This window comes from Mobula hypostoma, chromosome 3 (assembly GCF_963921235.1).
Source record: "Mobula hypostoma chromosome 3, sMobHyp1.1, whole genome shotgun sequence".
Taxonomy (NCBI): domain Eukaryota; kingdom Metazoa; phylum Chordata; class Chondrichthyes; order Myliobatiformes; family Myliobatidae; genus Mobula; species Mobula hypostoma.
Genome location: NC_086099.1, coordinates 177498191 through 177512163, shown reverse-complemented (window position 1 = coordinate 177512163; position 13973 = coordinate 177498191). Strand labels below are relative to the sequence as shown.

At 40.4% G+C, this 13973-nt stretch overlaps 1 protein-coding gene across 3 annotated transcripts in view; it reads right to left on the bottom strand.

Annotated features, from left to right (window-relative positions):
* Positions 1–13973, bottom strand: part of LOC134344414 (protein DBF4 homolog A-like) — a 72494-nt gene that overhangs the window by 21404 nt on the left and 37117 nt on the right. For all 3 annotated transcript variants that reach the window (XM_063044155.1, XM_063044157.1, XM_063044156.1), the window contains exons 8-10: positions 13593–13638; positions 11836–11881; positions 8889–9020 (exon numbers count right to left, since the gene is read on the bottom strand). In XM_063044155.1, coding sequence (XP_062900225.1) covers positions 8889–9020; positions 11836–11881; positions 13593–13638 — 224 coding nt within the window. The remainder of the gene's footprint in view (positions 1–8888; positions 9021–11835; positions 11882–13592; positions 13639–13973) is intronic.

The following is a 13973-nucleotide window of genomic DNA, read 5'->3' as shown; positions in this document are numbered from 1 at the left end:
CTATTTAATTTGGTTCAGTTTCATCGCTTCAAGGCAGGTTTTATTATTCTTAAGATGATCTAGGCTAAATATACTGAGACCCAAAGAATCTGACTGTAACAAGAGTTTTGCTTGAATTAAAAACAGAAAACAGAAAATGCTAGAAATAAGCAGAAAATCAGTTAGCACCTGCACAGAGAGTATCAGAGTTCATAAACTTTCATCAGAATAGACCTGAAATGGAACTCCGTTTCACTATCCGAAAACACTACATGATCAGCTGAGCAATTCGAGTCTTTTTTCTCTATTATGTTAGCTTTTTAACATTGTCAATATTATATTTTTGAATTATGATTTATATTAAAACATGCATAAGTGTACAATATAGTGTGTAATTTATTTCAATACTTACTCTATCCCCAAAATAATGCTACAAATTTTCCAATTACTGTATATCTGGACCCTAATACTAAAATTGAATTCCTACAGTGAAACAGGCTACAGTTTCATTGTTACTCCAGTTTCTATGGTGGCAAACAATCTCAAACATAGATTTTTTTTGCTGAAAGATTATTCACGCTCTATGGTAGCGTAGCAGTTGGCATGATGCTAATGCAGCTCACGGCACCAAAGTTCAGAGATCAATCCCAGCGACACTATAAGGAGTTTGGACGTCCTCCCAGTGGAACGTGTAAGTTTTCCCCAGATGCTCTGGTTTCCTCCCACAGTCTAAAGACATACCAGGTATGTTAACTGGTCATTGTAAATTGTCCCATGATTGGGTTAGGGTTAAATTGGTGGTTGCTGGGTGGAGTGCCTCGAAGGGCCAAAAGGACCGTTTCCGCACTGTATTTCTAAGTAAATAAACATTTGTAATTGAGCAAGGATCGATCTTTTGCAATGTATTGAAAGTCAACAGTGTAGCCAAGGCCTGGCAGTGGCATACATAAATGGTGATAAGAATAAACTGGCAAGTAATATCAAAACAAATAGCAAAAGTTTTTAGATATACACTCAATGGCCACTTTATTAGGTACCCCTGTATATAATAAAGTAGCCACTAAACGTATGTTTCTAGTCTTCTGCTACTATAGCCCATTTACTTTAAGGTTCGATGCGTTTTACATTCAGAGATGCTCTTCTGCACACCACTGTTGTAGCATGTGGTGACTTGGGTTACTGTCGCCTTCCTGTCAGCTTGAACCAGTCTGAGCATTCTCCACTGACCTCTCTAATTGACAAGATGTTTTGGCCCACAGAACTGCCATTCAATGGATGTTTATTGTTTTTCACACTATGTGAACTCCAGAGACTGTTGTGTGTGAAAATCCCAGGAGAACAGCAGTTTCTGCGATACTCAAACCACCCCATCTGGTACCAACAATCATTCCACGATCAAAGTCACTTACAGCACATCTTCCAATTCTGAACAACTGAACCTCTTGACCATGTATGCATGCTTTTAAGTATTAAGTTGCTGCCACATAATTGGCTGATTTGACCATAAGGCCATAAGCAGAATTAGGCTATTTGGCCCATTAAGTCTGCTACACCATTCAATCATGGCTGATCCTTTTTTTACCCTCCTCAGCCCCACTCCCCAGCCTTCTCCCCGTAACTTTTGATGCCGTATCCAATCAAGAACCTATCAATCTTTGCCTTAAATACACCCAACAACCTGACCTCCACAGCTGCCTGTGGTAATAAATCCCACAAATTCACCAACCTCTGGCTAAAGAAGTTCCTCCGCATCTCTGTTTTAAACGGATGCTCCTCTATCCTGAGGCTGTGCCCTCTTGTCCTATACTCCCCCACCATGGGAAACATCCTTCCCACATCTACTCTGTCTAGTATCAATGAGATCTCCCCTCATCCTTCTAATTTCCAGCCAGTACAGACCCAGAACTATCAAACATTCTTATATGATAACCCTTTCATTCCCAGAATCAAACTTGTGAACCTCCTCTGAACCCTATCCAATGCCAGCACATCTTTTCTTAAATGAGGAGCCCAAAACTGTTCACAATACACAAGATGAGGCCTCGCCAGTGCCTTGTAAAGCATCAGCATCACATCCCTACTCTTGTATTCTAGACCTCTTGAAATGAATACTAACATTGCATTTGCCTTCTTCACCACTGACTATCTGCAAGTTAACAGGAATCTTTGTTCTGCACAAGGACTCCCAAGGCCCTTTACAGCTCAGATTTTTATATTTTCTCCCCATTTAGAAAATAGTTTGCACATTTATTTCTACTACCAAAGTGCATGACCATGCATTTTCCAACATTGTATTTCATCTGCCACTTTCTGGCCCATTCTCCTAATCTGTCTAAGTCCTTCTGCAGCCTATCTGTTCCCTCAGTACTACCCGCCCCTCCACCAATCTTCGTATCATCTGCAAACTCTGCAACAAAGCCATCAATCCCATCAGTGAAATCACTCACATACAGCATAAAAAGAAACGGTCCCAATACCGATCCTTGTGGAACACCATTAGTCATTGGCAGCTGACCAGAAAAGGATTTTTATTCTCACTTGCTGCCTCCTACCAATCAGACAATGCTCTAACCATGCCAGTAACTTCCCTGTAATGCCATGAGGTCTTAACTTGGTAAGCAGCCTCATGTGTGGCACCTTGTCAAAGGCCTTCTGAAAGTCTAAATATATAACATCAACTGCATCCCCTTTATCTATCTTACGTGTAATCTCCTCAAGGAATTCCAACAGGTTTGTCAGGCAAGATTTTCCATTAAGGAATTCATGTTGACTTTGTCCTATCTTCTCCTGTGTCACCAAGTACTCCATAACTTCATCCTTAACAATTGACTCCACTGAGGTCAGGTTAACTGGTCTGTAATTAGATACTCGCATTAACGAGCAGGTGTACAGGTGTACCTAATAAAGTGGCCACTGAAAGGTAGATGGTGGCTAAAGTGTGGAAAATGGAGAGTGAAAATGGCAATTAATAACGGTAAAAAAGAACATGGCAGATAATTTAAACCAATTGCATCAGTTTTCACAGTGGCAAACATTGTAAACATCATAAGATAGTAGATGGACTAGTTTCAAGTAGGAAGAAACTATATCCTTCATGTGGGACAAAATATTGGAAAAAGCTTTGAAGATAGTGCCCCGGTGCACATTTATTGAGATAAGAAAGTTATGTTTCAGTTATAAAGGGCATTGGTTACCACATCTGGTGCATCACCTTCAGAAATAATGTATTCATTTAAGGAAGGATATTATGCATTGCTAGGAGTTGGAACAAGATTTACCAGACTAGTATCTGGAATGGGTAGATTGTCAGATGGGAACAGTTGAACAAACTAAGTTGTTGTCTGCTTGTGCTTAAGAGTGAGAGGAGACTTGATTAAAAAAAATCTTGGGGGCCCATGTGGAGTGAATGTTTCCCCTTTTGCAAGAATCCAGAAATATTAGATCATTCCTCAAGGATACGAGATTCCCATTTAAGATTGAGATGAGGTTTTTTTCCCCCTCTGTTAGAGGGTGAAGAGTCATAGAGTCATAGAAAAGTACAGCACAGAAACAGGCCTTTTGGCCCATCCAGAAACTTAAACTGCCTTCTCCCATCGACCTGCACTGGGACCATAGCCCTCCATACCCCTACCATCCACATACCTATCCCAACTTCTCTTAAAAATTGAAATCGAGCTCATATGCACAGCTTGTGCTGGCAGCTCATTCCACACTCTCATGACCCTCTGTGTGAAGAAGTTTCCCCTCATGCTCCCCTTAAACATCTCACCTTCCACCCTTAAGCCAAGACCTCTAGTGGAAGAGCCTCCTTGCATTTACCCTATCTATACCCCTCATAATTTTGTATGCCTCTATCAAATCTCCTCTCAGTCTTCTATGTTCTAAAGAATAAAGTCCTAACCTGTTCAATATTTCCTTATAACACAGGTCCTCCAACTCTTTTGAATTCTTACTCAAATGGGAGGTAAAAAAAGAGCCTTAGAATAGATGTTACGCAAAAGTGTAAAAGGCTACCATGGATGAATAGATATGTTATGATGAGGTTACAATCAGATCAGCCATAAATATATTAAATGGCTGGACTTATTTCAAGGGCTAACTGGATTGCTGCTGCTCCTAACTTGTAAGTGATCAGGTTATAAAGAGATTCAATGTCAGTAGAGGCATTAAAGTGATCTCCCAACACTAAGCCCTAAATATTGCTGCATCACTCACTTAAGAAGGTCAACAGATCAGAAGTAGAGCTTAAACTTCATTTGCCCTGTTGCGCACGCATGTAGTTTTATTAAGAGTTGAAAAGGGTGTTACTTAAATATGCTGCTGTGTCCTGGATTTCAATCTTTTTTCAACATTGTTGAAAAATCATTAAAAAATGTAATTTCATTGCATTCTGCATTAATGCCTTACAGGACAACTTAAAAGGAATCCGGTTGGTTTGCTCAGCAGATAATAGCCAATTCCTAACTTTTAACTTATAATTTGCAACTGGCAGTTACACAATGAGAAAACAAACCCAAGTCCTTTTTCATCACCCTATAAGGCACAAATCAGAAATGTAATGAAAAAAGCAACACACATCAAAGTTGCTGGTGAACGCAGCAGGCCAGGCAGCATCTCTAGGAAGAGGTACAGTCGACGTTTCAGGCCGAGACCCTTCGTCAGGACTAGACGAAGGGTCTCGGCCTGAAACGTCGACTGTACCTCTTCCTAGAGATGCTGCCTGGCCTGCTGCGTTCACCAGCAACTTTGATGTGTGTTGCTTGAATTTCCAGCATCTGCAGAATTCCTGTTGTTTATGTAATGAAAAAATACATTTTTAATATGTGATTGTTCTAAGCAATCTGGATATTGACAGCATGGGATTTAGTGATGGTCACATCACTGAAAGGGAATAATTAAGACTCTCTCTTGCTGAAGATGGTAATTGCTTCATACATGAATGGTGCAACAAACATGGAATGCCAAGTGTTGTTGCCTGCAGTCCAAGGCTGAACAGGCTTTACTATATACTGCAGATGGCAGCATTTCACCGTAAGTGCTTTGATCTTATCCTGTCACACTCTAGGTTGAAACCCAGAGGGCGTAGCTGAACATGCAAGTTAAAAATGTCATGAGAGCTTTGCATGACTGCCTATAAAAAAGTACTCACCCCCTCCCCCTTGGAAGTTTTCATGTTTTATTGTTTTATAACATGTGGATTTAATTTGGTTGTTTTGAACATTGATCAACAGAAAAAGACTCTTTCGTGTCAAAGTGAAAACAGATCTCTACAAGGTGATCTTAATTAATGACAAATATAAAACACAAAATAATTGATTGCATAAGTATTCACCCCCTTTTATTTGACACACCGAATCACTGGTGCAGCGGATTAGTTTTACAAGTTACATGATTAGTTAAATGAAGATTGCCGTGTGTAGTCAAGGTGTTTCAACTGATTGTAGTAAAAATGCATCTGTTAATGGAAGGTCCGACTGCTGGTGAGTCAGTGTCCTGACAAAAATTACACCACAAAGAGAAAAGAACACTCTAAGCAACTCCGCAAAAGGTTATTGAAAAGCACAAGTCAGGAGTTGGATACAAGAAAATTTCCAAGTCACTGAATATTCTTTGAGTTGTCCATCCATCGTAGACGTCGAAGAAGACCTCCACACCATTATGGATAATGGTATCGAGATTAGCACTTGATTAGGATTTAAGTGAGGGAAAGTTGTGCAGCATCAGCCTCACTCTTTCTTCCCAATTCCCATCTGGATCCAGCGGCAAGACAAAAGTCGAGACAGCTGGAGATGGGACTAGGCGCAGTGAATGACCAGGACATCTTCTGTGTCTTGTTATGCTCTACACATTCCACGACGCTTGCAGAGACCACCTTCTTGACTGTTGCACCTTCCATTGGTCTCATCTGCTCAATCCGCCAGAGTTCCTCTTCATATGCTGGGATAGACAACTTCCTATCTCACTGAGGGTTTGAGACCCGTCGGCTACCCTCACCTGGTTTAGCCGGCTTGTTGAAGAATTTGCCCGGGGTGTGGCCGCTGTCGCATGCAAACAGCTACGGGGAGCTACAGGTTCTTGGAGTATAGTTAAAGTCAATCATCAAGAACGGGAAATCTGCCTAGAGCAAGCCGTCCTCAAAAACTGAGTGACTGTGCAAGAAGAGGACTAGTGAGGGAGGCCACCGAGAGACCTATGACAACTTTGGAGGAGTTACATGCTTCAGTGGCTGAGATGGGAGAGACTGCGCATACAATAGTTGCCTGGTGCTTCACCAGTCAGTTTCATGGGAGCGTGGCAAAGAGAAAGCGAATGTTGAAAAAAAACACATGAAATCTTGGCTAGAGTTTGCCAGAAGGCATGTGGGAGACTGAAGTCAGCTGGAAGAAGGTTCTACAGCCAGACGAAACCAAATTTGAGCTTTTTGGCCATTAGACGAAATGCTATGTTTGGCATAAGCCAAATACTGTACATCATCAAAAACACACCAACCCTACTATAAAGCATGGTGGTGGTTGCATTATGCTGTGGGAAAGCTTCACTGCAGCAGGCCCTGGAAGGCTTGTGAAGGTGGAGGGTAAAATGCGGGGAAATCCTGGAGGAAAACATAGCATTAAGTAACCATAACATCGAGTAAACATGTAGTCTACTCGAGAACTGCGACTTCAGAGAAGATTTGTTTTCCAGCAAGACAGTGACCTCAAGCATAAGCCAAAGCCGCACAGGAATGGCTTAAAAACAATAAAGTTAATGTCCTGGAGTGGCCAAGTCAGAATCCAGACCTCAATCCAATTGAGAACTTGTGGCTAAACTTGAAAAGGGCTGTTCACTCACGATCCCCATGCAATCCGACAGAGCTTGAGCAGTTTTGTAAAGAAGAATAGGGAAAAATTGCAGCGTCCAGTTGTGCAAAGTTGATAAGAGACCTATCCACATAGACTCAAGGCTATAATTGCTGCCAAAGGTGCATCTACTAAATACTGACCTAAAGGGGGGTGAATACTTGTGCAATCAATTATTTTGTGTTTTATATTTGTCATTAATTTAGATCACTTTGTAGAGATCTGTTTCCACTTTGACCACACCTGGAGTACTCTGTGCAGTTTTGGTCTCCAAATCTGAGGAAGGATATTCTTGCTATTGAGGGAGTGCAGCATAGGTTCACAGGGTTAATTCCCAGGATGGCGGGACTGTCATATGTCGAAAGATTGGAGCGACTGGGCTTGTATACTCTGGAATTTAGAAGGCTGAGAGGGGATCCTATTGAAACATACAAGATTATTAAGGGATTGGACACGCTGGAGGCAGGCAGCATGTTCCCACTGATGGGTGAGTCCAGAACCAGAGGCCACAGTTTAAGAATAAGGGGTAGGCCATTTAGAACGGAGTTGAGGAAAAACTTTTTCACCCAGAGAGTGGTGGATGTATGGAATGCTCTGCCCCAGAAGGCTGTGGAGGCCAAGTCTCCGGATGCTTTCAAGAAAGAGATGGATAGAGCTCTTAAAGATAGCGGAATCAAAGGTTATGGGGATAAGGCAGGAACTGGATACTGATTGTGGATGATCAGCCATGATCACAGTGAACGGCGGTGCTGGATTGAAGGGCCGAATGGCCTACTCCTGCACCTATTGTCTATTGACACAAAAGTCTTTTTCTGTTGATCAATGTCCAAGACAACCAAATTAAATCCACGTTATAAAACAATGAAACATGAAAACTTCCGGGTGGGGGGGGTGAGTACTTTTTATAGGCAGTCATGCAAAGCTCTCACGAAAGAATCTTCTTCTGCAGGCCATATTAAATCCACTGTGATTCAATGTTGTAAAACAATAAATGGGAAAACCTGGGCGGGGGGGGGGTGAATATTTTTATAGACGCTGTATGTGGAAGGCAGTGCTCCCAATCAGTTGTAGTTGGGAGAATCACTTCTCCCAGATTCAAAGTTTCTAACATCTGTAAGTTAGCTCGATTACTTGAATTTCAGCCCTAACTTACTGCCAAAGAAATATTATGTCTGATTGGGTGACACTCAGGGTAGAGTGTAAGATTCAAAGCTACATTTATTCTAATGGGATAGCACTTCTCTGCTTATTAGCCACCACCATCTTGGTTCTGTGCAAGCTAAAACTTCAACCACTAGAGTCTCTCTTCTTCAAGCCTGCCTACTTCAGTTTTACTAGAAACTCTCAATACCTTCATTCTGAATATCCCTGTAATGTCAAAACTTTAGTTCTTGGGTCAAGAAACTGATAAGATCTGGGCCTCTGTAGTCCTGGCAAAACCCAAATTGGGCAGGAGCAAACAAATTTATTATATTGTTCCTCTGGTCTTTACCTTTTGCCCACCAGTCTCTGCATCCAGTACAGCATCCTTCATCCTTTTACCAGCTACAATGAAATCTCACTTCCAGCCATAAATTCTGCTCCCTCACCCCTTTCTGCCTTCAACGAAGGCCACTCCCGCCTCATGGACTCCTGGTCCTCTTATACCTTCCCCTCCCCAGCACTCTCTGCCACCCTAGCACTTTCCCCTGAAACTGCATTAGGTACAACACTTGTTCCTCCCTCACCACCATGCAGGGATCTAAATAGCTTTTCTAGCTGAGATTAAGTTTCATGTGCATCTCCTCGAAACTGATCTACTACATTTCATGCATCCGGTGTCGTCCCCCATCACTACTGCTCACTTAGACTTCAACCTATGCTGCTGTGCAAGGGCCAGCTGTGGTGTCACTAGTCTGGCTGCTACTGTTACTTTCCCTTGAAAGGCCAACCATCCCTACCCCGTCACTAACAGAATCCAAAATGGCATATTTGTCAGATTTCTGACACTTTCAATTTTTAAATATTTTTTCATTGAAATTATCTATTGTACACATCTTTACAGCAAAGGATAATTAATTATTTACGTACCTGGCTTTTCCTTTATTTTGCTTATCAATGCCTTTGCTTTTCTTGTCAATATCAAAGGGACTACAGGGAGTTGCACTGTGGTAATTAACCTCTGGGTAGCAATCCAGCTGTATGTATAAAGGTCTGTAATGTCTAGATAGAGCAACATTTAAATAAAAATTACTTAAATTAAAAAATTGTATTTTCACAAGCAACTAACAACATATCTTGGAACTTTAAGATCTCCCTTTTATATACTATACAAATATGAGTTGCTTGCTGTAATTCAATGTTTCTTCTTAAACAAAAATGTTAAGTGGAAGTTAAACACTTCTGGTAAGATGGCGTCACGTTCAGATGCAATGGCCTCTCAGGGGCCAACCAAAGGTGTTTTTGTCTTTTTTTAAATGTCTTTCAATGATCGCAGGACAATGCTAGACAATAAGAACTTCAAATACTGCAAGTCTACACCATCAGCAAGTTGCTCGGTAGCAGAGGAGCCAGATTTGGTGCGGACCAAGTTGCTGCCTGCTACAGCAAGGCATTGGAGTCTACGCACAAATGTAGTATGCAGTTTAACAGCGAGTGATTGTCTTGCATATTCCTCTTGTAGTTGCAAAACCCCATGGACATTGATAATGTAAAATGCTATAAGCCTGTTTCTCTTATTTATAGGCGAGACAGAGGGGGAGCAGCGTGGCCTCAGTTGTAACGAGGACTAGGCCTCAAGCCGCATGCTTTCCTGGTACAGCAGTCCAGGAGAGGAGATGTGGAGATGATGTAATGTGGCTTCCATGCTGGGTCGAGGGCTGGCCCCTTCCTTCAGTGGTGCACTCCAGTATTTAATCAGTAGAATGACAAGCTGGATTGCATCCTACGTACGTTTGAAAGTAGGCTGTTGAAAACTGCTTGTTCTTGCCGAGACACCAATGCACCATCAATTTACAAGACGCATTTCTCAGGGACCTGGACTATATAATTTTTTGTGTATCAGTTATGTTTACTTGCTATCTTATATGTGCCACGTGCTGTGTATGACTGTCGGTACTGTAAGTAGCACCTCGGCCCCAGAAGAATGCTGCTCAGTTTGGCTGTATTCAGGAGTATTCATGTGTGGTTGAATGATAATTAAACTCGAACTTGAAACAGAGGTGTTCAAACTTCTGGAATTTTCAGAGATTCTGTTTTCCTTTTGTAGGAGGATCAATAAATAAAGGATATAAATTTGAAATAGTTGGTACAAGAACCAGGGGATTGAAGATTTTCTTTTCTTCCAGCAAGTTATGATGACTTTGGATGCATTGCTTAAAGGATGGCAGCAGCAAATTCTCTGGAAGCATTCAAAGATAAACTGAACATGTATTGCAAAGGCAAAACGTTCCAGATAATGAGACAAATCAAGTTTTTTTTTTAAAAAGAGTCAGCATGATGAACTGAATGATCTCTTGTACTTTTAAAATCCTTAGAACTTAGAACAGTATTGCATAGGAAAGGGACCTTTAGCCTACAATGTCCATGTCGACATAGATGCCAATTTAAATCTATACACCTGCTTGAACATCCTATATCCCTGCATTTCCATCTGTTCTTTTAACAGCCTAAGTACCTATTACACATTTCCTTTGTTTCTGTCTATACCACTACCACCACCCCGATGTTGCAATCAAAGCATAACAATTCAGGACATGATCAGACCTATGAAATACAGGTACGGCGGGATCTGCTTAAGATTCAATGAAATACAGCTTCATTTGGATGAGGAGACAAGAATGCTTCAAAAAGTTCTTCAAGAACATCATTAAGGAGGAAAAGGAATGAGGTAAAGATATACAGAGATGGAATTACAATTTTGTGTTCCATAGGTACACAAATTAAATCTGGGAATGAGCAAGAACCCAGAATTAAATGTCCACTACTTAGGTCATGGACAGTGGAGGTTCTTGCATGGCTTTAAATTTACAGAGTTCAATGAAAAATTGTGTTGGAACAGTTCAGAGATTTAATCAGCAGAAAAGGGATGGCAATGTCACAGGATGGAAATGCGGGAATTGGTGAAAGCATGGTCTGAACATCTCAGGATAAGATAATACACCAAATTTGCAAAAGTTCAGTTTCAGAACAACGGACAGGGAAAGGAAAGGAATCGGTAACTGGACACTAAAGCTTATATCAGGGCCTAAAGACAATGGCCTCACACTTAGTAGCAGGAAATATATACTCAGCCAATATTGGATATCAGACAAACAGGCAGGCAGAGTTATAAGGAAACTCTTGGTAACATCAATCTATACGTGTCTGAAATGCTATTGCCAAATAGAAACAATAATTAAGAAACAGAAAGCGGCCAAGGATAACACAATGGTGTGGGTATCAGAACAGCCAATGCTGATAAATCTGTTGACGTGACTCTGCAGAGAAAAATGGAACCAGCTGTGTGTGCCTGACCCAAATAGACAATATATCAAAGAGGGGCTGGAGGGGAGTTATGGAACCAACCATCCCATGAAAGAAACATTAGCCTGATTTCAATAGACAATAGGTGCAGGCGTAGGCCATTCAGCCCTTCAAGCCAGCACCACCATTCACTGTAATCATGGCTGATCATTCACAATCAGTACCCTTTTCCTGTCTTCTCCCCATATCCCTTGACGCTGGTATCCTTAAGAGCTCTATTTAACTCTTTCTTGAAAGAATCCAGAGAATTAGTCTTCACTGCCTTCTAAGGCAGAGCATTCCACAGAACCAAAACCCTCTGTCTGAAAAAGTTTTTCCTCAACTCCGTTCTAAATGGTCTACCCCTTATTCTTAAACTGTGGCCTCAGGTTCTGGACTCCCCATAGATGCTGCCTCACTTATTTCTGACATTTCCTTTCATCTTAATCTTCCAGAATTAGCTATGTTTTAGCTTTAGAGAATATAGTGAATGCATCAAGAGTGTATTTATTTAATATAAATACATTTAGCTTACCGATTTATGGCTTCAACTTTGATAAAAGGCTTCTTCAGTCTTCCTGCTAATAATTAAAAGTTTTAATAAGTGAAATAAGCCAAAAACGTAATCTCCTTTAAGGGTTTGAAAGTTGACAGCAAAATGAATAATATCAGAACAAAGCAGGTACCATGTTTTTACTACATTTCTTACTATAGTCTTAATCTTATTGATTACATAAACAGGATTAAATACAAACCTACAAATTTCTAAATCAAACAACAGGAATTCTGCAGATGCTGGAAATTCAAGCAACATACATCAAAGTTGCTGGTGAACGCAGCAGGCCAGGCAGCATCTCTAGGAAGAGGTGCAGTCGACGTTTCAGGCCGAGACCCTTCGTCAGGACTAACTGAAGGAAGAGTGAGTAAGGGATTTGAAAGCTGGAGGGGGAGCGGGAGATGCAAAATGATAGGAGAAGACAGGAGGGGGAGGGATAGAGCCGAGAGCTGGACAGGTGATAGGCAAAAGGGGATACGGGAGGATCATGGGACAGGAGGTCCGGGAAGAAAGACAAGGGGGGGGAGGGTGACCCAGAGGATGGGCAAGAGGTATATTCAGAGGGACAGAGGGAGAAAAAGGAGAGTGAGAGAAAGAATGTGAGCATAAAAATGAGTAACAGATGGGGTACGAGGGGGAGGTGGGGCCTTAGCGGAAGTTAGAGAAGTCGATGTTCATGCCATCAGGTTGGAGATAGTTAAGAAGCATTGCACTGAAGACATATAAAGAGGTTAACATTACAAAATCTACGAAAAATGTATAACAGAAATTGCTGATTCAATATTCTAACCACAAAGTTACTAAACTGTTTTAATATCAGTGACTCTTCTATGACGGTGCTGAACTTAGATGAGAATTGCTCTATATCAATTGACTTTAATTACACTAAGTTACATGTTAAGCTATAAATATAAAAGTTCTTAAATATTTTTCAGAACCTATCCCCAAAACATGTTTCACTTAATGATAAACACTAGGAGTTAATGTGGGAAAACTAAGTGGAAAAGATAACTAACAAATGCTACTGAAATACATCATCCATAATATGGTTATATGCAATGTCAAAAGAGAAAAAGGTCAATTTGTTACAATAAGATAAAGCAGAATTCCACAGATAAAAAAAACAGACCTTGCAAAGATTAAATCTTGCCCAAGTGGTCAATGAATCAGCGTACCTAATGTTATTATTTTATGAATATACAACCTCTGCCACTGAACATCATGTACTATACAGGAGTGGTGCCACAAGTGCAGTTAAATAAAGAGTAAATATAATGTTACTTTGCCACTTTTACTCATGTTTACCAAACTACATTGCATAACTGTTATTTTGTGAAAAGTGTAAATGAAAGATTTATTTATACTTTCATAAAAATTACTTGCCCACTTGACTTCTATAAATTATTATTGAAGGTGAATTTAAAAAGAAAGACATTTTATTAGGTGCACGACTTTAAGAAAGATACTTGACACTACATTGAAATCGAAAATTGTGGTCAATGAAATTTAACTACAGTGCTTCTCCTGCTTCTGATTCATAACTAAGAAGTCCTTATCCAAGTTGTTTTTCATATTCCGTCAATTCCTCTGCATTGTTTACTTCAGTTCCATTACTGGGAATCCCTCATTTAATTCTGTAAACTTGCCTCTGCAACAATTCTTTGTCTCCTTTATACTTCCCAAAATAAAATTGTGTATATTGGCACGTAAGATATTTTCATATGTTCAGAACCTACCTTTTGTTTTATGACCACCAGACAGGCCAGTTCGATTGCTTTTCACCTAAATAAAACAAAATGTTTGATAAATATTATTCTCCAAAAGCAGAGAACAATCAAGTAATCCCAATCATTATATGTTGTGGAGGTAAACCTAAAAGGGTAAGTATGGTATACTGTCCCCACCACTTACACAATCACTACTAATCTACAGTTGTAATAAATATATCCAGCAAAAAAAAATTAAATAAACTGGTTAATTACAAAAACAGTATTTTATTTAACTGTAGTAGATCTTTTTTGCAGCTCTGTTGATTTTCAGCAAGCCTCCATTGTTCTCCGAAGCGTGTAATTTGATTCCTACTCATTATATGGGTTCATAAAACTACACTGTGATTT